This window comes from Leucoraja erinacea, chromosome 10 (assembly GCF_028641065.1).
Source record: "Leucoraja erinacea ecotype New England chromosome 10, Leri_hhj_1, whole genome shotgun sequence".
Taxonomy (NCBI): domain Eukaryota; kingdom Metazoa; phylum Chordata; class Chondrichthyes; order Rajiformes; family Rajidae; genus Leucoraja; species Leucoraja erinaceus.
This window is the reverse complement of record NC_073386.1, coordinates 3,995,907-4,023,700: the sequence shown is the minus strand read 5'-3', so window position 1 is coordinate 4,023,700 and position 27,794 is coordinate 3,995,907. Positions and strand designations below refer to the sequence as shown.

The 27,794-nt window shown below is 47.7% G+C and overlaps 1 protein-coding gene across 1 annotated transcript; it reads left to right on the top strand.

The window, feature by feature from the left end:
• The first annotated feature begins 536 nt into the window (after positions 1–536).
• Positions 537–27,794, top strand: LOC129700707 (prostaglandin F2-alpha receptor-like). Its single transcript, XM_055641305.1, has 2 exons — positions 537–3,494; positions 27,195–27,794. Exons 1-2 carry the CDS (start codon positions 2,706–2,708, stop codon positions 27,477–27,479), a joined length of 1,074 nt encoding a protein of 357 aa, XP_055497280.1. The 5' UTR covers positions 537–2,705; the 3' UTR covers positions 27,480–27,794.

The following is a 27,794-nucleotide window of genomic DNA, read 5'->3' as shown; positions in this document are numbered from 1 at the left end:
GGTAACTCGGGAAATTGATGAGGGTAAAGCAGTGGATGTTGTATATATGGACTTCAGTAAGGCCTTTGACAAGGTTCCTCATGGAAGTTTGGTTAAGAAGGTTCAACTGTTGGGTATTAATGGTGGAGTAGCAAGATGGATTCAACAGTGGCTGAATGGGAGATGCCAGAGAGTAATGGTGGATGGCTGTTTGTCAGGTTGGAGGCCGGTGACTAGTGGAGTGCCACAGGGATCTGTGCTGGGTCCACTGTTGTTTGTCATGTACATCAATGATCTGGATGATGGTGTGGTAAATTGGATTAGTAAGTATGCAGATGATACTAAGATAGGTGGGATTGTGGATAATGAAGTAGATTTTCAAAGTCTACAGAGAGATTTATGCCAGTTGGAAGAGTGGGCTGAAAGATGGCCAATGGAGTTTAATGCTGATAAGTGTGAGGTGCTACATCTTGGCAGGACAAATCAAAATAGGACGTACATGGTAAATGGTAGTGAATTGAGGAATGCAGTTGAACAGAGGGATCTAGGAATAACTGTGCACAGTTCCCTTAAAGTGGAATCTCATGTAGATAGGGTGAAAAATAAATCTTTTGGTGTGCTGGCCTTTATAAATCAGAGCATTGAGTATAGAAGTTGGGATGTAATGTTAAAATTGTACAAGGCATAGGTGAGGCCAATTCTGGAGTATGGTGTACAATTTTGGTTGCCTAATTTTAGGAAGGATGTCAACAAAATAGAGAGCGTACAGAGGAGATTTACTAGAATGTTGCCTGGGTTTCAGCAACTAAGTTACAGAGAAAGGTTGAACAAGTTAGGGCTTTATTCTTTGGAGCGCAGAAGGTTAAGGGGGGACCTGATAGAGGTCTTTAAAATGATGAGAGGGATAGACAGAGTTGATGTGGACAAGCTTTTCCCTTTGAGAATAGGGAAGATTCAAACAAGAGGACATGACCTCAGAATTAAGGGACAGAAGTTTAGGGGTAACATGAGGGGGAACTTCTTTAGTCAGAGAGTGGTAGCTGTGTGGAATGAGCTTCCAGTGGAAGTGGTGGAGGCAGGTTCATTTTTATCATTTAAAAATAAATTGGATAGTTATATGGATGGGAAAGGAATGGAGGGTTATGGTCTGAGTGCAGGTAGATGGGACTAGGGGAGAATACGTGTTCGGCACGGACTAGAAGGGTTGAGATGGCCTGTTTCCGTGCTGTAATTGTTATATGGTTATATAGTGCACTATAAACACTATTATAAATGAGGAAAAAAAGTTCAGTGTGTGTATATATCATATATATATATGCACACCTACACACACACACACACACACACACACACACACACACACACACACACACACACACACACACACACACACACACACACACACACACACACACACACACACACACACACACACACACACACACACACACACACACAGTCAGCCATAACAAAGCATTTATTCCTTCCAAACACAGTCGGACCTAATAAAGCATTGCACTTTCAAGCACAGGCAGGGCAGCAGGCTAAACAAATCATGGCATTGTCGTTAAGGGCTAACAAATCATTTATTGCAAGTACATTGCAGACTCACGGTTCAGTTGATTCACAGCTCAGAATGACAGTTCTGGCCTCTCCCTCGCGATCTTGCAGAGTGACTGACTCACGTCCAGGCATCTGTGGTTTTATAGTCCTACCCTCCACCTCCCCCGGCAGGGGCGTTACCTTCATCGCGGTGATTGACAGGCGAGAGGACCAATCAGCTGATCGCAAGGTTTTTTAAACACTCATACCTTTTTTAATTTTCACCGATGGGAAAAATCCTCGGTGCTGGCTCAGTGGAGGAGGACTGTGAGTAAGGTGGCCAAAAAATCACAGCGAAACAGGGTAGCATTTTTTCTAAAATCAATATACAGCGCGGACAGGAAGTGCTCAAGATGAGACTGTTAGTTATATAGATATGCATATATATACACATACATATCCATACATACACACACATATATATACACCTACATACAAACAATAATAGTACATAAAGACAAAAGTCTATGTAGTTCAGAGCTCATTTGGAGGTTGTAGTGTTCACCGGCTCTGTCCTCAATAGTGACTACTCGAAGGGATTTATTGTAGTCACTGCCTCAAAAAGGCTGCCAACATCATCAGAGACCCACACCATCCTGGCCACACACTCATTTCACCGTTGCCATCGGGAAGAAGGTACAGGAGCCTGAAATCTGTAACGTCCAGGTTGAGGAACAGCTTCTTCCCCACAGCCATCAGACTATTAAACATGACATCAAATAAGCTCTGAACAATAACAGCCTATTATTATTATTGCACTTTATCTGTTTATTTATTGTGTGTACATGGTCTATGGTCTATAGACACCCTGAACGTTTATCTCCTGTTCTGTACCATGTTTACATACTCTGTTGTGCTGCAGCAAGCACAAATGTCATTGTCCTATCTGGGACACATGACAATAAAACTCTCTTGACTGTTAATAGTGCTGAAGCTAACTTTGTATCACTTACAGATCTGTGAGCTGGGAACTTGCTACAGGATGGGGTTTGACAAACTATCTTCAAGGGATCCTTTTTATCGGACGTGATGCCGGCCAGAAACCTCGCCCATCCACGTTCTCCAGAGATACTGCCTGACCCGCTGAGTTACTGCCAGAGCTTTATGCCGATCTGCACTGGACAATGTCTGAGGCCAACATCAGCTCGGCGGGCTCCACCCCCAACACAACCAGCGATCCCTGCACCAAATACGTAGTGTCGGTCAAGGTCCCCATTATCTTCATGACCATCGGGATTGTATCCAACAGCATAGCCTTCGTCATTCTAGTGAAGGCTTACAAGAGGTTCAGGCAGAAATGGAGAGCTTCCTTCCTGCTGTTTGCCAGCTCGCTGGTCTTCACGGATTGCTTGGGGCATATCATCACCGGGGCAATAACGGTCAGCATCTACGCCCAGGGGAAGGACTGGGGGGAACTTGACCCTTACGGGTACCTCTGCTCCACACTGGGGACCTGCATGGTTTTCTTTGGGCTGGTTGCGTTGTTCCTGGGCAGCGTCATGGCGATCGAGAGATGCCTGGGCATCACGCAACCTTTCTTCCACTCCGTCAACGTGAGGGCGCGCTGCGCCAAGATAATCCTGGGCTCCATCTGGACGTTTGCCCTGTGCGTCGCCCTGCTGCCCATCCTGCACTTCGGAGAATACACCGTACAGTGCGCCCAGACCTGGTGCTTTATAAAGACCCAGAACGTCACCCTGGCCAAAGAGAGAGCGATTCTGCTCCTCTTCTCATTCCTGGGTTTGGGCGCTCTGGGCATCTCCTTGATATGCAACACCATCAGTGGCGTGACTCTGGTGAGGACACGGGCCAAGACCAAACCCCACCGCAGGGGAAAGTCCCAGCATGTGGAGATGTTGGTCCAGCTAGTCACCGTCATGTGTGTCTCCTGCATCTGCTGGGGACCATTCCTGGTAAGTTATCCTCTGCTTTTAACTTCAACAGTGTTTAATTGCCAATTAATTGTCATCGAAGCCTACTGAGTATTGACTGGCCTAGATAGTGTGGATGTGGATGTGGATGGGGATGCTTCCACTAGTTTGGTTTAGTTTAGTTCCTTTTTCTCCAAGAAAAGGCAGGAAAAAAAGATTATACTTGAAAGCCTTGATGCTTTTAAATTAAACAAAGGAATAAGAAGAATATTTCTCAGATCTCATGGTGGAAGGTTGACCATCACGATCCCAATATTACAAGAATGTGATTGTCTGTACAGAAGTAAGCTTATAAAATTATAAAATGCATAAACAATGTGCTAGAGGTATACGTGTTATACGAAGATGGACACAAAATGCTGGAGTAACTCAGTGGGACAGGCAGCATCTCTGGAGAGAAGGAATGGGTGATGTCTTGAGTCGAGACCCTTCTTCAGACTATTCAGACTGGTAACGTGAAGCATGCAGAATCAATCCAAAAGGATTATAACTGGATAGAAGGAAATAGATACATCTTTCAAATACAATAGAAATCAGTGAACATAATGTCCCTGCGATATTAAGCTCAAATTAATTTTGTTTTGTCATTTGGCAACTCAGAGAGTTGGAACTATTGATGAGAAGAATTTTTCTATATTTCATTTTCATTTTCAGTTGAGTTGAGTTGAGTTGAGTTCAGTTCAGTTCAGTTTAGTTCAGTTTAGTTCAGTTCAGTTCAGTTCAGTTCAGTTCAGTTCAGTTTAGTTGAGTTTAGTTCAGTTTAGTCCAGTTTAGTTTAGTTCAGTCCAGTTTAGTTTAGTTTAGTTTATCGTCATGTGTGCCGAGGTACAGGGAAAAGCTTCCTGTTGCGTGCATGCTACCCAGTCAAAGAAAAGACTGTAATACAAACAAGCCATCGACAATGTACAGATAAAGGATAAAGGGTACAACATTCAGTGCAAGCTATCACATTAAACTTAGTTCAAAGGTCTTCAATTAGGTAAATAGGAGGTAATTTTGTTGCGTGCTATCCAGTTAGTGGAAAGACTATACATGATTACAATCGAGCCGTCCACATTGTACAGATACATGATAAAGGGAATGATATTTAGTGCAAGATTCAGTCCAGTAAAGTCCGATTTAAGATAGTCCAAGGGTCTTCAATGAGGTAGATGGTAGCTTTGGACTGCTCTCTTGTTGGTAGGATGGTTCAGTTGCCCGGTAAGTACTGGGAAGAAATTGAATCTGAATCTGCAGGTGTGCGTTTTTACACTTCTGTACCTCTTGCCTGAGAGTCTAGGATCAGAGGGCACAGCCACAAAATAAAAGAGCGTACCTTTGGAATGGAGATGCGGAGGAATTTCTTTAGCTAGAGGGTGGTGAATCTGTGGAATTCGTTGTCTCAGACAGACTGTTAATAGTTCGTAAGTCATAGGAGCAGGATTAGGCCATTCAGCCCATCGAGTCTACTCCGCCATTCAATCACGGCTGGTCTATCTTTCCCTCTCAACCACATTCTTCAGCCTTCTCCCCATGACCTTTCACCTTTATACTTGCAGCAAGATATTGGGTATTTGTAAAGCGATTGATAGATTCTTAATTAGTACGGGTGTCAGGGGAGTTACGGGGGAGAAGGCAGGAGAGTGGGGTAGATCAACCATGATCGAATGGCAGAGCAGACTCAATGGGCTGAATGGCCTAAAGTGCCGGTCCCACCAGCATGCGACCTGCATGCGGCAAACACAACCTAAAGTGGTCGCTTGAGCCATACTGCATGCGGCAGGCGCGACCTAACCAGAAGTGGGAGCCGCGCGGAGGTCGAGTGAGTGACACGGCGTCGAGGTGGCTGTGGGCCGGCAGGCCGTTGCCGCGCGGAATTTTTAAACACAGTCAGTTTTTCGGAGCCCCGTGCGATGTCGGGACCAGCTCCGCACAACTCCATACGGGCTCCGGCGATCGAAGTGGGACCGGCCCCGCGAGGCCGTACGGCTCAAGCGACCACGTTAGGACGCGCTTGCCGCATGCAGTCGCATGCTGGTGGGACCGGCCCTTTATTCTACTGTGGACAACAGAATTATGACATCATCACATGCAGTAGCGTAACAGGTCAGTAAATACATAAAGCAATACATTTATAACCTCGAGTCAGAAGGTCATAAGGTCATGAGGTCATAAGGTCATAAGGCCATAAGGCCATAAGTGATAGGTGTAGAATCATGCCGTTCGGCCCATCAAATCTACTCCGCCATTCCATAGACAATAGACAATAGACTATAGGTGCAGGAGTAGGCCATTCGGCCCTTCGAGCCAGCACCGCCATTCAATGTGATCATGGCTGATCATCCCCAATCAGTACCCCGTTCCTGCCCCATATCCCCTGTCTGCGCTATCTTTAAGAGTCCTATCTAGCTCTCTCTTGAAAGCATCCAGAAAACCGGCCTCCACCGCACTCTGAGGCAGAGAATTCCACAGAATACATGGCTGATCTATCTCACCCTCCTAACCCCATTCTCCTGCCTTCTCCCCATAATCCCAGATGCCCCGTATTAATCAAGAATCTATCTATCTCCGCCTGAAATATATCCACTTGGCCTCCACAGCCGTCTGTGGCAAAGAATTCCACAGATTCACCACCCTCTGACTAAAGAAATTCCTCCTCATCTCCTTCCTAAAAGAACGCCCTTTAATTCTGGTGGGAGACACAAAATGCTGGAGTAACTCTGCGGGACAGGCGGCATCTATGGAGAGAAGGAATGGGTGACGTTTTGGGTCGCGACCCTCCTTCAGACTGATGTCAGGGGAGAGGGGGACAGAGATAGAATGTAGTCGGAGACAGTAAGACTGGTGGGAGAACTGGACAGGGGGAGGGGGTGGAGAGGGAGGGAAAGCAAGGGCTATTTGAAGTTAGAGATGTCAATGTTCATACCGCTGGGGTGTAAAGTACCCAAGCGAAATATGAGGTGCTGCTCCTCCATTTTGTTTACCGCTGGTGGCCAGGATCTAATGGCTGGTAGGAAGCAGCTGTTCTTAAACCTAGAGATCACGGTTCTCCGACTCCTGTAGGTTATTCCTAATGTTAGCAGCGAGATGAGAGCGTGGCCAGGGTGTTGTTGCTCTTTCATTTTAGCTTTTATTTTAGTTTTAGAGATACAGCGCGGAAACAGGCCCTTCGGCCAACCGAGTCCGCGCCGACCAGGGACCCCCGCACACTAACACCATCCTGCGCATACTAGGGACAACTTGCAATGATATCAATTAGAACATAGTCCATAGATCTGCTGCCTCACAGTGCCAGGTTCGATCCTGACCACGGGTGCCGTCTGTACGGAGTATGTACGTTCTCCCCGTGACCTGCGCGGGTTTTCTCCGGGAGCTCCGGTTTCCTCCCACACTCCGAAGACGTGCAGGTTTTATAGGTAAATTGGCTTCTGTAAATTGTCCCCCTCCCCTCCCCTCCCCCCCTTCCCCCGATGTGTAGGATGTGTACAAAATCATGAGAGGAATAGATCGGGAAAACACACACAGAGTGACTTGCCCAGTGGAGGGGAAATAGAGCACCAGAGCACGCCAGAAGTTTTATGGTGAGGGGGAGGAAAAGATTTAAGGCCCTGTCCCACTGTACGAGGTAATGCAAGAGCTCTCCCGAGTTTAAAAAAAATCAAACTCGTGGTAAGCACATAGAATGTACGTAGCGGGTACGTCGGAGCTCGGGGACGCCTCTTAGCGGCTCGTAACGCTAACGGCAGGTACTCGGGAAACGCGGTAAGCTCGTGAAGACTCGTGTAGATTTTTCAACACGTTGAACAATGTCCACGAGAGCCCCGAGTACCTACGGGCGGCTATTACCGTAATACTCCGAGTTCGAATCGGGGGAAACTCGGGAGAACTCTTGAATTAGCTCGTACAGTGGGACAGGTCCTCTAACAAGAACCCTGAGGACTAAAGAACTTGTTTGAGAAAGTCTCCGTTGTTCTGTGAGATGTTCTTTTTGTCTGTTCCCACCTGTTCCGTAATTCCATTACTGGGCAACTGGGCCCCACGTGAAAGCCAGATTCACTCTGCAGGTGAATCACAGAGTTCTCTCCAACAGAGAGATATAAGCCAGATATGGGCAAATGGGACTAACATAGATGGGTATCTTGGTCAGCATGGCCGAATTGGGCTAAGTTACAGAGATAGGTTGAATAAGTTAGGTCTTTATTCTCTGGAGCGCAGAAGGTTCAGGGGGGACCTGATAGAAGTCTTTAAAATGATGAGAGGGATAGACAGAGTTGATGTGGACAAGCTTTTCCCTTTGAGAATAGGGAAGATTCAAACAAGAGGACATGACTTCGGAATTAAGGGACAGAAGTTTAGGGGTAATATGAGAGGGAACTTCTTTACGCAGAGAGTGGTGGCGGTGTGGAATGAGCTCCCAGTGGAAGTGGTGGAGGCAGGTTCATTGGTATCATTTAAAAATAAATTGGATAGGCATATGGATGAGAAGGGAATGGAGGGTTATGGTATGAGTGCAGGCAGGTGGGACTAAGGGGAAAAAAAAATTTGTTCGGCATGGACTTGTAGGGCCGAGATGGCCTGTTTCCGTGCTGTAATTGTTATATGGTTATATGGTTATATGGGCTGGAGGCCGTAATTTAGTTTGACTTAGTTCCGTTGAGAGATACCAGCATTGTAACAGGCCCTTCAGCCCACCGACCAGCGATTTCCCCCCCCCCTCCATACACTAGTTCTATCCTACACATGCTAGGGGCAATTTACAGAAGCCAATTAACCTGCAGATCTACACATCTTTGGAATGTGGGAGGAAACCGGAGCACCCGGAGAAAACCCACGCAGGTCACGGGGAGAACGTACAAACTCCGTGCAGACAGCACCCGCAGTCAGGATCGAACCCGGGTCTCTGGCGCTGTGAGGCAGCAACTCTACCGCTGCGCCACCGTGCCGCCCTCCAATACCGAATGGAGAAATGTCATCTCAGTTCTTTGCTGTTCCTGCTCCTATATTATTGTTTTTTTTTCTTTTCTGAATGCTGACTCCTTATATTGACACTTGGCAGGAGGCTGCACATCTAGGAAAAGTCGTAAACAGCCTCGCGGAGACCCGGAGGAATAACGTTGCATGTTTCAAATGAGATCACTTCTGAATCCATGCAGTCTCAGTCGGCAAGAGGCACATAAACCCATCTTAGTCACTCTCAGAGTTTACTGAACAGAACATTCATAGTCTTGTAGATGCAACTATAAAACTGTTCTAAATTATTGCACCGTGTTTGGTGGTGGGGGGGGGGGGGGGGTCATCAAAAAACATTTTTTATCACAATTGCCAAATAACATATTATAAATCTGCTTGGCAACTCGACCGCCCAGGAATGACCTCCCCACCATTGAAGGGATCTACAGGAGTCGATGCCTCAAAAAAGCAGACAGCATCATCGGAGACCCACACCCCTCTGGTCACCCTCGCATTTCACCGTCTTCATTGGGAAGAAGGTGCAGGAGCCTGACAAACTGTAACAATAGACAATAGACAATAGGTGCAGGAGTAGGCCATTCGGCCCTTCGAGCCAGCGCCGCCATTCAATATGATCGTGGCTGATCATCCACAATCAGTACCCCGTTCCTGCCTTCTCCCCATATCCCCTGACTCCGCTATTTTTAAGAGCCCTATCTAGCTCTCTCTTGAAAGCATCCAGAGAACCGGCCTCCACCGCCCTCTGACGTGCCACAGAATCACAATTTGTCACCACAGAAGGCTGTGGAGTAACTCAGCCCAAGTGAATGGATATTGTTTAAAATGGAGATTGATGGATTCTGGATTAGTACGGGCGTCTGGGGACCAGTGAATCCCACCTCCTCCATCAGATCGTGACAGAGACACCACGACGTGTGCGCCTCGAGTCACGGGGCAACTTGGCCACGCAAGCCCAAGAGCTGCCCTGCACAACACCGGCTGACACTTATAAGGCTGCCTGGGTCAAGACGAGATGGAGAGACCTGTGGAAGTCAGCGGAACCATCTAGGCTACACCAGTACATCGATGACCCCATGGACGTCCCTGGCCAGGACCTGCCCCGAAAGCAGTGGACAACCCTCAACTGCTTGAGGACGGGCGTCGGACGCTATGGAGTAGCGATGAAGAAGGTGGGGCCTCGTGGACAGTGAGCGCCTCCTGCGAGTGTGGGGACCCAACACAGACAGTGGAGCACACATGGTCACCAGTTGCCCCAAACACCGGCCACCAAATGGTGAACGAGGTCTGATTGGCCTGGACGATGACACGTTGGCCTGGCTCGCCTCAACGGAGCTGCAGGACTAAAAGACACACTGCACAAGCAGAAGGGGTTATGGGGAGAAGTCAAGAGAATGGGGTTGAGCGGAAGAGATGGATCAGCCATGATTGGATGGTGGAGTAGACTTGACGGGCCGAATGGTCTAATTCTGCTCCTATCACATATGAACGTCTAGGTTTAGGAGCAGTTTCTTCCCTACAACCATCAGGCTAATACACACCACAACCTTCAAAGAGGCTCGGAACTATATAGATTTGCGCACTATTATATTTCTATTCATTTGTCCATTTTTTAAATGTATGTATATATATACAGAACTTAAAATAAATGTATTCTGGGTTTTACAGAGTACTGTGTTTACATATCTGTCATGTTGCTGCTCGTTAAAATTTAATTGTCCTGTTTCGTGACATTTGGCAATAAAACACTTCATTTGGTCATAAGTGATAGGAGCAGAATTGGGCCATTTGGCCCATCAAGTCTACTCTGCCATTCAATCATGGCTGATCTATCTCTCCCTCCTAACCCCATTCTCCTACCTTCTCCCCATAACCTCCGCACCCGCACTAATCAACAATCTATCTATCACTACCTTTTAAATATCAATTGACGACCTCCACAGCCCTCTGTGGAAAAGAGCTCCACCGATTCACCACCCTCTGACTAAAGAAATTCCTCCTCAACACCTTGTAAAAGGAACGTCCTTTAATTCTGAGGCTATGACCTCTAGTCCTGGACTCTCCCACTAGTGGAAACATTCCACATCCACTCTATCCAAGCCTTTCATTATTTGGTATGTTTCAATGAGGTGGCCCCTCATTCTTCTAAACTCCAGCGAGTACAGGCCCAGTGCCGTCAGACGCTCATCACAGGTTAACCCACTCCCAAACCTCCTCTGGACCCTTCCCGGAGCCAGCACGTCTGTCCTTCCTTGACTCTCGAACCTTGGAAATGCAACCTCATCATTTTACGGAGCCAATCTGTTCCGTGAGAGATAGATAATGTTCAGCAAAAATGGAAGGTCGGATTTACGAAGGGGAAATCATGCTTGACTAATCTTCTGGAATTTTTTGAGGATGTAATTAGGAAAATGGACAAGGGAGAGCCCGTGGATGTAGTGTACTTGGACTTTCAGAAAGCATTTGATAAGGTCCCACATAGGAGATCAGTGGGTAGAATTCAAGCACATGATATTGGGGGTAGGGTACTGACATGGATAGAAAATTGGTTGGCAGACAGGAAACAAAGAGTAGGGATTAACGGGTCCCTTTCAGAATGGCAGGCAGTGACTATTGGGGTACCGCAAGGCTCGGTGCTGGGACCGCAGCTATTTACAATATATATCAATGATTTAGATGACGGGATTAAAAGTAACATTAGCAAATTTGCAGATAACACAAAGCTGGGTGGCAGTGTGAATTGTGAGGAGGATGCTATGAGGATGCAGGGTGACTTGGACAGGTTGGGGGAGTGGGCAAATGCAGGGCAGATGCAGTTTCATGTGGATAAATGTGAGGTTATCCACTTTGGTGGCAAAAACAGGAAGGCAGGTTATTACCTGAATGGTGTCAAGTTGTGAAAAGGGGAAGTACAACGAGATCTGGGGGTCCTTGTTCAACAGTCACTGAAAGTAAGCATGCAGGTACAGCAGGCAGTGAAGAAAGCGAATGGCCTGTTGGCCTTCACACCAAGAGGAGTTGAGTATAGGAGCAAAGAGGTCCTTCTGCAGTTGTACAGAGCCCTAGTGAGACCACACCTAGAGTATTGTCTGTAGTTTTGGTCTCCAAATTTGAGGAAGGATATTCTTGCTGTTGAGGGAGTGCAGTGTAGGTTTACAAGGTTAATTCCTGGGATGGCAGGACTGGTGATAGAATGGAGCGGCTGGGCTTGTATACTCCTTAGAAGGATGAGAGGGAATCTTATTGAAACATATAAGATTATTAAGGGTTTGGTCACGCTAGAGGCAGGAAACATGTTCCCAATGTTGGGGAAGTCCTGAACCAGGGGCCACAGTTTAAGAATAAGGGGTAAGCCATTTAGAACGGAGATGAGGAAACACTTTTTCACCCAGAGGGTTGTGAATCTGTGGAATTCTCTGCCTCAGAAGAAAGTGGAAGCCAATTCTCTGGATGTTTTCAAGAGAGAGTTAGATAGAGCTCTTAAAGATAGCGGAGTCAAGGGATATGGGGAGAAGGCAGGAACGGGGTACAGATTGTGGATGATCAGCCACGATCATATTAAATGGCGGTGCTGGCTCGATGCCTGACCCGCTGAGTTACTCCAGCATTTTGTGCCCATCTTCGGTGTAAACCAGCATCTGCAGTTCCTTCCTACATAGTATGAAACTACTGTCGTTTTGGTCACCGTGTTACAGGAAAGATGTTGTCAAGCTGGCAAGAATGATGTGAAGAGGATGTAGCCAGGACTCGAGGGTCTGAGCTACAGGGAGAGGCTGGGCAGGCTGGGACTGGAGGATGAGGGGTGATCTTATAGAGGTGTACAAAATCATGAGAGGAATAAATCGGGTAGAGTCTCTTGCCCAGAGTAGGTGAATCGAGGACCTGAGGCCATAGTTTTAAGGTGAGCAGGGAAAGATTTAATAGGAACCAGAGGGGTAACTTTTTTTACACAAAGGGTGGTGGGTGTATGGAACGAGCTGCCGGAGGAGGTAGTTCAGGCAGGGCCTATCGCAACGTTTAAGAAACAGTTAGACAGGTACATTAACTTACAAAATTCTTAAGGGGTTGGACAGACTAGATGCAGGAAGATTGTTCCCGATGTTGGGGAAGTCCAGGACAAGGGGTCACAGCTTAAGGATAGAGGGGAAATCCCTTAGGACCGAGATGAGAAAAACATTTTTCACACAGAGAGTGGTGAATCTGTGGAATTCTCTGCCACAGAAGGTAGTTGAGGCCAGTTCAGTGGCTGTATTTAAGAGGGAGTTAGATGTGGCCCTTGTGGCTAAAGGGATCAGGGGGTATGGAGAGAAGGCAGGTACGGGATACTGAGTTGGATGATCAGCCATGATCATATTGAATGGCGGTGCAGGCTCGAAAGGCCGAATGGCCTACTCCTGCACCTCTTTTCTATGTTTCTATGAATAGAATAGGTTTAGAGGCTAAATGGACCAAACCTAGGCAGGTAGGATTAATGTGGATGTGGCATGTTGATCAGCGTGAGCAGTCTAGACCCTTCTTCAGACCTGAAGAAGGGTTTCGACCCGTAACTTTGCCTATTTCCCTCGCTCCACAGATGCTGCCTCACCCGCTGAGTTTCTCCAGCATTTTTGTCTACCTTCGATTTTCCAGCATCTTTTTGCAGATTTTCCAGCAATTCCACAAAATTTGGATTCATTCAAAAGGCCGCACTTAATGGTCTAGATTGGCCGCAGGTTCCCCAGCCGTGCTCTAAGCCTTTCCTATCCATGTACTTGTCCAAAAGTCTTTCAATGTTGTTTTTGTCCCTGCCGTAACGATCCCCTCATGCAACCCGTTCCTTGTGACCTCCGCCCTCCGAGAAATGGCAAAGAAAGATACATTTGTTTAATGGTGTTTGGTGATTGACGATAAATGCTGGTCTTGCTTCCGATGCCCATGTCCTGGAAGCAATTATATAAAAGGTCTGTCTTTGGATTAAACTGCAGGGGAGCTGGCCATGTGATCCCAGAGAGGGGGTTTGAACTCAGAATCTCCCATTCATTTCTTTTTTTGTCCACAACACAAGAGTACTGCACCACACTGACAAATCACGAGCGTAATCATACTGAAATGTTGCAGTCCCGCCCCATGAAGGTCAGTGATGATGTATCACTGATTAGTTAAACCACATGGACGTCTCTGGTAGTTAATGGATGATTCACAGATGTAGACCGGCACGGTGGCGCAGTGGTAGAGTTGCTGCCTTACAGCGCCGGAGACCCGGGTTCGATCCCGGCTACGGGCGCTGTCTGCACGGAGTTTGCACGTTCTCTCCCCCTGACCCGCGTGGGTTTCCTCCGAGATCTTCGGTTTCCTCCCAACCAAGTCCAGAACCAGGGGCCACACAGTTTAAGAATAAGGAGTAAGCCATTTAGAACGGAGATGAGGAAACACTTTTTCTCACAGAGAGTTGTGAGTCTGTGGAATTCTGTGCCTCAGAGGGCGGTGGAGGCCGGTTCTCTGGATGCTTTCAAGAGAGAGCTAGATAGGGCTCTTAAAGATTGCGGAGTCAGGGGATATGGGGAGAAGGGGTACTGATTGGGGATGATCAGCCTTGATCACATTGAATGGCGGTGCTAGCTCGAAGGGCCGAATGGCCTACTCCTGCACCAATTGTCAATTGTCTATTGTCTATTCCAAAGACGTGCAGGTTTGCAGGTTAATTGGCTTGGTGTAAATGTAAAGATTGTCCCTAGTGTGTGTGTGTAGGATAGTGTTAGTGTGCGGGGATCGCTGGTCGGCACGAACCCGGTGGGCCGAAGGGCCTGTTTCCGCGCTGTATCTCTAAACTCTAAGCAGCTGAGTCGAAAAGCATTTTTTAGGGATACAACATGGAAAGACAACTTGACCCACCGAGTCCACATCCACCATCAATCACCTGTTCACACTAGTTCTATGTGGCCCCACTTTTGCACCCTATGCCCTTGGGTGCAGTAATGCCCCCTGTCCCACTTAGGAAACCTGAACGGAAACCTCTGGAGACTTTGCGCCCCACCCAAGGTTTCCGTGCAGTTCCCGGAGGTTGCAGGTGGTTGCCGGAGGTTGCAGGTAGTGAAAGCAGGTAGGGAGACTGACAAAAAACTCCGGGAACCGCACGGAAACCTTGGGTGGGGCGCAAAGTCTCCAGAGGTTTCCGTTCAGGTTTCCTAAGTGGGACAGGGGCATTACAGTTCAGTTTATTGTCACGTGTACCGAGGTACAGTGAAAAGCTTGCCTTGCGTGCTATCCAGTCAGCGGAAAGACAATGCATGATTACAATTGGGCCATTTACAGTGTAGAGAGATGCCAATTAACCTTGTGTGTGTGTGTCAATTAACCTGGACACTATAGGGCCGGTCCCACTTGGAGATTTTTTCGGTGACTGACGTATCATGTCACCGAAAAATACGTGGCGTGATACCATATGACGGGACGGCGATGGCGTTTGACGCGCGGTGTTATTTCAAGTGTCGCGACCACTTTTTTGTCGCCGCTGGATTTTGAAATGTTCAAAGTCTTTTGGCGACCCTGATATGACGCCGTCAATATCGGCAGGTTTTGGATAGACCCTTGACACTATCCTACTTGGGGCAATTTACAATTTTACCTAGCCAATTGGCGTACAAACCTGTTTAAGAAGGAACTGCAGATGCTGGAAAATCGAAGGTAGACAAAAATGCTGGAGAAACTCAGCGGGTGCAGCAGCATCTATGCAGCGAAGGAAATAGGCAACGTTTCGGGCTGAAACCCTTCAGAAGGAAATAGGCAACGTTTCGGGCCGAAACCCTTTGGAAGGAAATAGGCAACGGTGGAAATAGGAAATGGTGCAGCAGCATCTATGCAGTGAAGGAAATAGGCAACGTTTCGGGCCGAAACCCTTCGGTAGGAAATAGGCAACGTTGCCTATTTCCTTCGCTGCATAGATGCTGCTGCACCCGCTGAGTTTCTCCAGCATTTTTGGGTACCTGCCGTACAAACCTGTCTTTGGATTGTGGGAGGAAACCAGAGCACCCGGGGGAAACCCACTATGTCTATGACTCTAATCAGGCTGTCTACCTCTTGGGAGATTCATAGTACGGAGGGCTATTAATTTCCATTCAATGAATACGATTCCCAAATAAGAAGGCAATTTACACGTCTTCACCTCCCATTGTCTTCTCCTGTAATTCGAGCCGTTGTGAATGATATGGGTATTGTTAACTCAGGGAGCCACAAGACAAGGCCCTTTAGCTTATGAGTTTCAGTTTTAGCTCTAGTTTAGTTTAGTTTAGTTTAGAGATACAGCGCAGAAACTGGCCCTTGGACCCACCGCGTCCGCGCCGACCCGCGATCTCCACACATAAACACTATCCTACACTCACATTTACACCAAGCCAATTAACCTACAAACCTCTTCGGACGTCTTCGGAGTGTGGGAGGAAAACGAAGATCTCAGAGAAAACCCACGCAGGGCCACGTACAAACTCCGTACAGACAGCGCCCGTAGTCGGGATTGAATCTGGGTCTCTGGCGCTGTGAGGCAGCGACTCTACCGCTGCGCCACCATGCCGCCCCTTTACAAGCTTAGCACGGCACGGTGGCGCAGGGGTAGAGTTGCTGCCTCACAGCGCTTTCAGCGCCAGAGTCGCGGGTTCGATCCCGACTGTGCTGTCTGTACAGAGTTTGTACGTTCTCCCCGTGACCTGCGTGGGTTTTCTCCGAGATCTTCAGTTTTGCTCCCACACTCCGAAGACGACCAGGTCTGTAGGTTAATCTTTTTTTAATTCAGTTCTATTTTATTTTTAATATGTTTTATTATTTATTATTTATTTATTTTTATGATACTGCCTGTAAGGAAAATTCATTTCGTTGTCTCTAATTGAGACAATGACAATAAATTTGAATACAATACAATACAATACAATACAATACAATACAATAATTGTTCAAGAAGGAACTGCAGATGCTGGAAAATCGAAGGTAGACAAAATTGCTGGAGAAACTCAGCGGGTGCAGCAGCATCTATGGAGCGAAGGAAATAGGCAACGATTTGGGCCGAAACCCTTCTTCAGACTGAGCGGCAATGTCTGAAAGAAGGGTTTCGGCCCGAAACGTCGCCTATTTCCTTCACTCCATAGATGCTGCTGCATCTGCTGAGTTTCTCCAGCAATTTTGTCTACTTTCAGTAGGTTAATTGGCTTGTTATAAATGTAATTTGTAAAGTGTAGGATAGTGTTAATGTGCGGGGATCACTGGTCGGTGCGGACTCGGTGGGCGCTGTATCTCTAAACTAAACTAATCTAAACTAGAGCTAAAACTGAAACTAAAGGGCCTTGTCTTGTGGCTCTCTGAGTTAACAATACCCATGTCATTCACAACAGCTCAAATCACAGGAGAAGACAAAGGACTGTGTAATTACAGTGTAATTGAGGTAACGACGTGCAAATTGCCTTCTTATTTGGGATTCGTAATCATTAGATCAAGTTCAAGTTCACGTTTATTGCCACATGCACCAATCAAGGTATCAAATTTGAGTTCAACCTGCTAAAAGCAGGTTTGTCAGTCAATGGAAATTAATAGCTCTCCGTACTATGAATTTCCCAAGAGGCAGACAGTCTGATGAGAGTCATAGTCATAGAGTCATACAGTGTGGAAACAGGCCCTTCGGCCCCACTTGCCCATGCCGACCTACACTAGTCCCACTGCCCAGGTTCAGCCCATATCTCTCCCAACCTTCCCTATCCATGTACCTGTCCAAATGACTTAAATGCCTCAAGTACCTGCATCAACTACCACCTCGAGTACCTGCGTCAACTACCTCCTCTGGCAGCTCATTCCATGTACCCAGCACCCTCTGTGTGTGAAAGTTGGCCCTCATGTTCCTATTAAATCTTTCCCCTCTCACCTTAACCCCATGTCCCCGGGTTCTTGATTCCCCTGTTCTTTAGTCAGAGGGTGGCGAATCTGTGGTATTATTTGCCACAGAAGGCAGTGGAGGCCAAGTCAGTGGATATTTTTAAGGCAGAGATAGATAGATTTGTGATTCGTGTTTAAGAAGGAACTGCAGATGCTGGAAAATCGAAGGTAGACAAAAGTGCTGGAGAAACTCAGCGGGTGCAGCAGCATCTATGGAGCGAAGGAAATAGGCAACATTTCGGGCCGAAACCCTTCTTCAGATTCTTGATTAGTGCAGGTGTCAGGGTTATGGGGGGAAGGCAGGAGAATGGGTTTGACAGGGAAAGATAGAAAAGCCATGATGGAATAGTGAAGTTGACTTGATGGGCCGAATGGCCTAATTCTGCTGCTATAACCTAGAATTTAGAGGATTGAGGGGGGATCTTATAGAAACTTACAAAATTCTTAAGGGGTTGGACAGGCTAGATGCAGGAAGATTGCTCCCGATGTTGGGGAAGTCCAGAACAAGGGGTCACAGTTTAAGGATAAGGGGGAAATCTTTTAGGACCGAGATGAGAATAACATTTTTCACACAGAGAGTGATGAATCTCTGGAACTCTCTGCCACAGAAGGTAGTTGAGGCCAGTTGATTGACTATATTTAAGAGGGAGTTAGATGTGGCCCTTGTGGCTAAAGGTATCAGGGGGTATGGAGAGAAGGCAGGTACAGGATACTGAGTTGGATGATCAGCCATGATCATATTGAATGGCGGTGCAGGCTCGAAGGGCCGAATGGCCTACTCCTGCACCTATTGTCTATGTTTCTATGAACATCTCATACACCTTCATAATTTCATGTGATAGGAGCAGAATAGATCGCCATCCAATCATAGTTGATCTATCTCTCAACCCCATTCTCCTGCCTTCTCCCCAAAATCCCTGACACCCGTACCAATCAACAATCGATCTACCTCCGCTTTAAATAATATCCATCGATGGCCTCCACAGCCGTCTTTGGCAAATCGGGACAAATCGGGTTCTCTTGTGTGGACCTTCTGGATGTAGAGAAACTGATTTTAACAAGCTATTAGGACATGGTGTCCTGAAACACTTTCTCATTGCTTTTGGCAAAGTAACTGGAGTTGATTCCAAAAGGTTATATCAACATGTAAAACTTACTGTAGTTTAGTTTAGAGATAAATCGCGTGAACAGGCCCTTCAGCCCGCCGAGTCTGTGCCACAGAAGGCCAAGTCAATGGATATTTTTATGGCAGAGATAGATAGATTCTCGATTAGTACAGGTGTCATGGGGTTATGCGGAGAAGGCAGGAGAATGGGGTTAGGAGGGAGAGATAGATCAGCCATGATTGAATGGCGGAGTCGACTTGATGGGTCGAATGGCCTCATTCTGCTCCTATCACATGAACTTGAGGCAACTTGACGTAGTTGACAATAGACAATAGGTGCAGGAGTAGGCCATTCGGCCCTTCGAGCCAGCACCACCATTCACTGTGATCATGGCTGATCCTCCACAATCAGTACCCCGTTCCTGCCTTCTTCCCATATCCCATGACTCTGCTTTCTTGAAGAGCCCAATCTAACTCTCTCTAGGAAGCATCCAGAGAATTGGCCTCCGCCACCTTTCGAAGGCAGATAATATAACAACATTTAAAAGACATTTAGATGGGTACATGAACAGGGAAGATTTAGAAGGATATGGACCAAATGAAGAAGGGTTTCGGCCTATTTCCATCGCTCCATAGATGCTGCCTCACCCGCTGAGTTTCTCCAGCACTTTCGTCTACCTTGGACCAAATGTGGGCAGGTGGGACTAGCCTGGATGGGACATTTCGGCCTGAATGGGCAAAATGTCTTTTAAATGTTGTCCGGAAGTGGCGGCGCTGGGAACGGCTGCGGCTCGCCTGCAGTCCGTTTGTCTTTTACTTTTTTGTGTTGTTTTTTTTCGTTTTGTCTAGTTATGTTTTTGGTTTTTAGGCTGTGTTTATGTGGGGAGGGGGGTGGGGGGTGAAACGGGGGCTGCTGTCACTCCCTTCGGGGGAATACGACCTTTTTGTCGTATCCCCCTTCTTTGCCTCCGTCTACGCTGAGGCCTAGCGGAGCCGGCGACCTCGGGAATCTGGAGGCAGCTGACAGGACTCGTCCTGGGCTCGCTCCCGGCCCAGCCCGGGATGGAACGGTGCTCCCGTGAGAGCGGCATGGTGAGGGGCTGGAGTGGCCCAGCCCGAGGGAGGAATGGCACTCCCGCTGGAGTGGCCCAGCCCGAGGGAGGAATGGCACTCCCGTCGGAGTGGCCCAGCCCGAGGGAGGAACCCGGCACTCCCGCTGGAGTGGCCCAGCCTGAGGGTGGAACGGTACTCACGTGAGGGCGATCCGGTCCGGGGGCTGGGACGGTGCTCCGGTGGCTGGGACGACGTTCTGGCGGCGGTGTCCAGAGTCCTGGGTTCAGCCGCGGGCCGGCGGCTGCGTGTGCTGGACTGGAGGTGCGGCGGCTTCGACCACCCCGGGCCGCAGTGTTTGAACCGGCCCGTTCGCGGGGTTCGGTGAGCTGCGGGACTGTTTGTACCATCGCCCGGTGGGGAATCGCCTCAGCGCAGAGGGAGAAGAGGGAAGAGACTGCAGCCCTAAGATTTTTGCCTCCACCACAGTGAGGAGGTGTTTGGAGGACTCACTGTGGTGGATGTTAATTTGTGTTTATTGTTGTTTATTATTGTATCATTGTATGTATGACTGCAGGCACGAAATTTCGTTCAGACCGTAAGGTCTGAATGACAATAAAGGAAATTCAATTCAATTCAAGTTGGGACAAAGGGCCTGTTTCCCTGCTATGTGTGTCTCCTTGACTTTAATCTAAAACTAAACACAGTAGCTAAGGTGGGACACAAGGCGATTGTCAGTTGCTGCGTAACATACCCATGTTTGTTCTCAGCCATGCAAATATGATTTATATTGTCAAATGGATTTGAAGTGAGGGGAGCTGTGCATAACCTGACTCCTGGTGTTGACACTTGAATGTGAACATCTCTCAAGAGAGATTAACTTTGGTCAAAGTAACCTGGAGGACCCACAGCCTGCTCCTCCCACGAACACGAGAGGAATTTCTTTTCACAGGGAGGTGAATCTGTGGAATTCACTGAAACAGAAGGCTGTGGAGGCCAAGTCAATGGATAGGAGATAGATGGATTCTTGTGCATGAAGGAACTGCAGATGCTGGTTTACACCGAAGTTAGACACAAAATGCCGGAGCAACTCAGTGGGACAGGCAGCATCTCTGGAGAGAAGGAATGGGTGACGTTTCAAAAATAGGAAGCTAAGTCATACCAACAATGCGAAACAATTTGTCAAACGTGAACACATCCAACAAAATCAATAACCCGTGCCTGCCCTCTCCCCATATCCCTTGACTCCACTAGCCCCTAGAGCTCTATCTAACTCTCTCTTAAATCCATCCAGTGATTTGGCCTCCACTGCCCTCTGTGGCAGGGAATTCCACAAATTCACAACTCTCTGGGTGAAAACGTTTTTTCTCATCTCGGTCTTAAATGGCCTCCCCTTGATTCGAAGACTGTGGCCCCTGGTTCTGGACGCGCCCAACATTGGGAACATTTTTCCTGCATCTAGCTTGTCTAGTCCTTTCATAATTTTACATGTTTCTATAAGATCCTCCCTCATCTTTCTAAACTCCAGTGAATACAAGCCTAGTCTTTTCAATCTTTCCTCATATGACAGTCCCGCCATCCCAGGGATCAATCTCCTGAACCTACGCTGCACTGCCTCAATCGCAAGGATGTCCTACCTCAAATTAGGAGACCATAACTGTACACAATACTCCAGATGTGGTCTTAGTGTCCACTTAATTGACCCTAGTGTGTAGGCTAGCGCTAGTGTACGGGATGATCGCTGGTCGGCGTGGACTGGGTGGGCCGATTAGCCTGTTTCCGTGCTGTCTCTGTGAAGTCTGAAGCCGACCGTGGTACAGAGAATAGTTTTCTAAAGCATGCTGTTCAGTCAGACCAGATACACGATACATAAATACAAGTGAGTCAAACTCAATAACAATGGTTGGCATAGACTTGGTGGCTAAAGATAGGTAGGTAAATGGAATGAGCTGCCAGAAGAGGTCGTTCCAAGGCAGGTTCTATAACAACATAGAGGTGTGTTTAGAGTTAGTTTTTGTTTTAGTTTGAGCCCCTGTCCCACTTAGGCGATTTTTACAGCGACTGCTTGGTCGCGGCGTGACGCCTGTATTGTTGTGAGCGGTCTTCTTGACACCGCTGGATTTTGAAATGTTCAAAACCTCTCAGCGACAGTGGGCCTGACGTTGCCTGACGTTGCCCGTCTTCTCCTGTCGTAGGTTGTCGCCGGGTGGCGTTGGCTGTCGCCAGGTCATGACCTCGGTGAATTCCATTGGCGACAGCCTACTTCAACCGTCGACAGTTCCGTCGTGGAGAGAAGTCTTCTGTTGTCTTCATTTGTTGCCGACAGGGTTGTAGCTTGTCGCTGGTGGAGGTAGGTTGACTTCGGGTTGTAGGTTGTCGCCTGTGTGATTGAAGGTAGGTGTGGTCGTAGTTGGACGTCTCTAGTCGCGAGGAATCGTCCCCTCGGTTGTCGTAGCTTGACGTCGACTAGGTGGTAGCGAGTGGGACCGGCAGCATCGCTGGAGAGAAGGAATGGATGATGTCTGAAGAAGGGTCTCCACCCGAAACGTCACCCGTTGCTTCTCATGACAAAACAATCGTCATAAAACCATTTGTTCAGGTTTGGATCAGAAAGGTTTCGAGCGACATACAGTAGACCAAACACTGTATCATATATTGGTAAGAGAGAAAGTCTTAAAGCATGCGGCGTGGAAACTGGCCCTTCAGCCCATCTAGTTCACTCTGCATATCGAACACCCATTCGTCAAGTTGAGTTTAGTTTATTGCCACGTGTACCGAGGTACAGTGGAAAGCAATTGTTGCGTGCTAACCAGTCAGCGGAAAGACAACACATGATTACAATCCAGCCATCCACAGCACACAGATACAGGATGAAGTGAATATCGTTTAGTGAAAGATAAAGTCTGATTAAAGATGAAAGATTACCAATGATGTAGCTGGCACCTCAGGGCCACGCTATAGTTGGTGATGGGATGGTTCAGTTGCCTGGTAAAAGCTGGGAAGAAACTGTCCCTGAATCTGGAGGTGTACGTTTTCACACTTCTAGTATCTCTTGCCCGATGGGAGGAGAGGGGAGGGAGTGACCGGGGTGGGACTGTGGCTCCGCATTGTCTCACTTTCACAATCCAGACGCACAATGATACAGTTACCTGACCGGTGTTTAGTAATCGTCGCCGTGGCGCAGCGATAAGGTTGCTGCCTCACAGTGCCAGAGACCTGGGTTCCATCCTGAGTACGGGTGCTGTCTGTATGGAGTTTGTACGATCTCCCTGTGACCGCCCCAACGCGGGGGCTTCGACTGCCGGCTGCGGGAGCTTCAATCGCCCCGACCGACTGCCCCGACCGCAGGAGAATAAAGAGGAAGTGGATTAGACTTTTTTGTCTTCCATCACAGTGGGGAATGTGGGAAATCCGCTGTGGTGGATGTTTATGTTAACTTTTATGTAGTTGTGTGGCTTGTTGCTTTTTTTTCGCATGGCTGTATGGTAATTCACATATCACTGTTCCTTGATCGGTACACGTAACAATAAAAGGCCTTTGAAACCTTTGATCTGCGTGGGTTTTCTCCGAGATCTTCGGTTTCCTCCCACACTCCAAAGAAGCACTTGTTTGTAGACACAAAATGCTGGGGTAACTCAGCGGGTGAGGCAGCATCTATGGAGACAAGGAATAGGCGACGTTTCGGGTCGAGACCCTTCTTCAGACTAATGTCCTGGTATCGTCCCGAAACGTCGCCTATTCCTTCTCTCCATAGATACTGCCTCACCCGCTGAGTTACTCCAGCATTTTGTGTATCTACCTTCGATTTACCAGCATCGGCAGTTCTTTCTTTAACATGTTTGTAGTTTAATTGGCTTGGTGTAAATGTAAAATTATCCCTAGTGTGTGCAGGGTAGTGTTAATGTGCGGGGATCGCTGGTCGGCACGGACTCGGGCTTGTTTCCGCGATGTATCTCGAAACTAAATGGTATGCTAGCATTCATAGCAAAAGGATTTGAGTATAGGAGCAGGGAGGTTCTGCTACAGTTCTACAGGGTCTTGGTGAGACCACACCTGGAGTATTGCGTACAGTTTTGGTCTCCAAATCTGAGGAAGGACATTATTGCCATAGAGGGAGTACAGAGAAGATTCACCAGACTGATTCCTGGGATGTCAGGACTTTCATATGAAGAAAGACTGGATAGACTCGGCTTGTACTCGCTAGAATTTAGGAGATTAAGGGAGGATCTTTTAGAAACTTACAAAATTCTTAAGGGGTTGGACAGGCTAGATGCAGGAAGATTGTTCCCGATGTTGGGGAATTCCAGGACAAGGGGTCACAGCTTAAGGATAGAAGGGAAATCCTTTAGGACGGAGATGAGAAAAACATTTTTCACACAGAGAGTGGCGAATCTATAGAATTCTCTGCCACAGAATGTAGTTGAGGCCAGTTCATTGGCTATATTTAAGAGGGAGTTAGATGTGGCCCTTGTGGCTAAAGGAATCAGGGGGTATGGAGAGAAGGCAGGTACAGGATACCGAGTTGGATGATCAGCCATGATCATATTGAATGGCGGTGCAGGCTCGAAGGGCCGAATGGCCTACTCCTGCACCTATTTTCTATGTTTCTATGTAAATTAAGTCAGTGAAACACATGAGGCCCGAATTGTTGGAGTCTTGAGCTTAGTAGTGTTGTAGGAATGTACAGGTCTACAAAAGGTGTCAACGCCTACGATATCTATCATGGTGTATTTATACATACTGGTTGGTCCTGTTTTACAACCTTTGCGATACCATTTCATTACCTAAGTGGAATATTTTAATGATTTAATTATTTTAAAACAAGGTGGCATATTAGAGTTAGGAAGTCAGGATGTAGATTTACAGTACTGTGGTTAGGCCACATTTGGATAATTGCATGCAGTTCACTTTAGGTTAGAGACACAGCACGGCAACAGGCCCTTCGGCCCACCGCGTCCGCAGCGCCCAGCGATCCCCGTACACTAGCGGTATCCTACTACAGAATTCACAATTTTACCCAATCCCATTAACCGACAAACCTGTACGTCTTTGGAGTGCGGGAGGAAACCGGAGCACCAGGAGAAAACCCACGCGGTCACAGGGAGATTGCACAACTCTGTATAGACAGCGGGATTGAACCCGGGTCTCTGGCGCTGTAAGTCAGCATCTCTACCGCTGCACCACCCTTGCTGCCCGTTTCAGGAAGGATGTGGGGGCTTTGGAAAGGAGAGTGCGGAGGAGATTTCTTGCCTGAATTAGGGGGGGGGGGGGGGGGGGGGGGGGTCTTAGCTGCAGGGAGAGGCTGGACAAATTTAATTGTTTTCTCTGGAGAGCTGGAGGCTGCAGGGTGACCTGATGTTAGCAGGGACAATGATGAGAGGCGTAGATAGGGTAGACAGTCAGAACCTGTTACCCAGGATGGAAAGATAAAAGTGCTGGAGAAACTCAGCGGGTGCAGCAGCATCTATGGAGCGAAGGAAATAGGCAACGTTTCGGCAAAAATAGGCAAAAAGGATCAGGGGGTATGGAGAGAAGGCAGGTACGGGATACTGAGTTGGATGATCAGCCATGATCATATTGAATGGCGGTGCAGGCTCGAAGTGCCGAATGGTCTACTCCTGCACCTATTTTCTACATTTCGATGTTTCCATGTTTCTATACAGGATTGTAGGTTAATTGGCTTTGGTAAATTGTCCCTACTTGGTAGCATAGTGCTAGTGTGCAGGGATCGCTGGTCAGTGTGGACTCGGTGGGCCGAAGGGCCTGTTTCAGTTGCTGTATCTCTAAACTAAATTTTAACAAATTAGATTAATTTGTCCTTGTGTCCAGCATGGACATTGTGGGCTGAAGGGCCTGTTCCTGAGCCGCTCTGTATGTTTGTAGCTACATTAGGAATGTCAACTGAATTAGAATTGACTTCTGAAATTACGCAAGGATTTACTCGGATCCTGTTGTGGCTCCAGGTAAACTGTAAAAACCAGGAATAAAACATGTTGTTTCCATCTCTTCCGTTTCAGTGAAGATGTCAGAGCCTTGGCAACAAAGAGTTTGCAACTCCCAATATTCCAGATTTTCCTTTTCAAGGCCTCTAATATAGACTAAGCATTTGAGAATGATACGTGGCTAAAACTGACACAAATTGCTTTACTATAGATTTTAGACTTTAAGGATACAGCGTGGAAACAGGCCCTTCGGCCCACCGGGTCCGCACTGTCCAGCGATCACCCCAAACACTAACGCTATCCTACACTCCAGGGAGCTTTTTAAACCATTTTACTGAAGCCAATTAATCTACAAACCATGTACGTCTTTGGAGTGTGGGAGGAATCCGGAGCACCCGGGGAAAACCCACGCAGGTCACAGGGAGAACGTGCAAACTCTCCGCAGACAGCACCCATCGTCAGGATCGAACCCGGGTCTCCGGTGCTGTGAGGCAGCAACTCTACCGCTGCGCCACCGTGCCTCCTTACGCCGGGCCACGGTTACTCCAGCACTTTGTGCCCTTTTGTGTAAACCAGCATCTGCAGTTCCTTGTTTCTGGCTTTCGTCAAGACAGTCGAGAGTCAGGAGTGATTTATAGTCTTGTGTCCCGGATAGAAGAATGAGATTCTTGCTGTGGGATGCAACGCTGAAGATGAATCATCGTTGGTAGACAAAATTGCTGGATAAACTCAGTGGGTGCAGCAGCATTTATGGAGAGAAGGATAGGCAACATTTCTGCATCAGACTGAAGAAGGGTTTCCGCCCAAAACGTTGCCTATTTCATTCGCTCCATAGATGCTGCTGCACCCGCTGAGTTTCTCCAGCAATTTTGTCTACCTTCGATTTTCCAGCATCTGCAGTTCCTTCAAGAACATGCATCATCATTATTATCTAAATGGTGGCCGATTGGGAAAGGGGGAGATGCAGCGAGACCTGGGTGTCATGGTACACCAGTCATTGAAGGTAGGCATGCAGGTGCAGCAGGCAGTAAAGAAAGCGAATGGTATGTTGGCTTTCATAGCAAGAGGATTTGAGTATAGGAGCAGGGAGGTTCTACTGCAGTTGTACAGGGTCTTGGTGAGACCACACCTGGAGTATTGCGTGCAGTTTTGGTCTCCAAATCTGAGGAAGGACATCATTGCTATAGAGGGAGTGCAGAGAAGGTTCACCAGACTGATTCCTGGGATGTCAGGACTGTCTTATGAAGAAAAGACTGGATAGACTTGGTTTATACTCTCTAGAATTTAGGAGATTGAGAGGGGATCTTATAGAAACTTACAAAATTCTTAAGGGGTTGGACAGGCTAGATGCAGGAAGATTGCTCCCGATGTTGGGGAAGTCCAGGACAAGGGGTCACAGCTTAAGGATAAGGGGGAAATCCTTTAAAACCGAGATGAGGAGAACTTTTTTCACACAGAGAGTGGTGAATCTCTGGAACTCTCTGCCACAGAGGGTAGTTGAGGACAGTTCATTGGCTATATTTAAGAGGGAGTTAGATGTGGCCCTTGTGGCCAAGGGGATCAGAGGGTATGGAGAGAAGGCAGGTACGGGATACTGAGTTGGATGATCAGCCATGATCAAATTGAATGGCGGTGCAGGCTCGAAGGGCCGAATGGCCTACTCCTGTACCTGTGTTTCTATGTCTATGTTTCTATCATTGACCTTGGTAAAGGAGTTACATTCTCTTTCCTTCTCGTCTCATCCAGGTGACTACGGTGATGATAGGCTGTTCGCACGAGGGCCCTCAGACCAGAAGCTCCCTGCTCCTGGGAGTACGGATGGCAGCTTGGAATCAGATCCTGGATCCCTGGGTCTACATCCTGCTGCGGAGGTCCATGCTGAGGAGGGGATACGATGTTGTGCAGCTGTGCCGGGGGAAGCAAGACGTGGGACACTCCAGATGGGACTGCAGCACCCTGGAACGGTCCATCAAGTCGGCGGCTATGGAACGCACGCTGGCCTCCATGAGAAAGCAATCGCAGAAAACCTGAGCATCCCGGCGATGCTGGTTGACTTGTGCGTGAGTTATGTCAAGGCTTTGTAAGCTTTGGGTAGTAGACCCTATGGGACACACAGACTGGTCTTTGCAACCCTCTGCTGCACTAAAACCTTCCTTGTTGGTTCCTCCGACACGAGTCTTGGATAGACGAGCGGCCAGGATATCAAGAGAAGATTTCGCAGTGGAGATGACGAAATGTGCCAGAAGGAACTGCAGATGCTGGTTTCAACTGGAGGACAGACACAAAATGCTGGAGTAACTCAGCGGGTCAGGCAGCATCTCTGGAGAAAGGGAATAGGTGATGTTT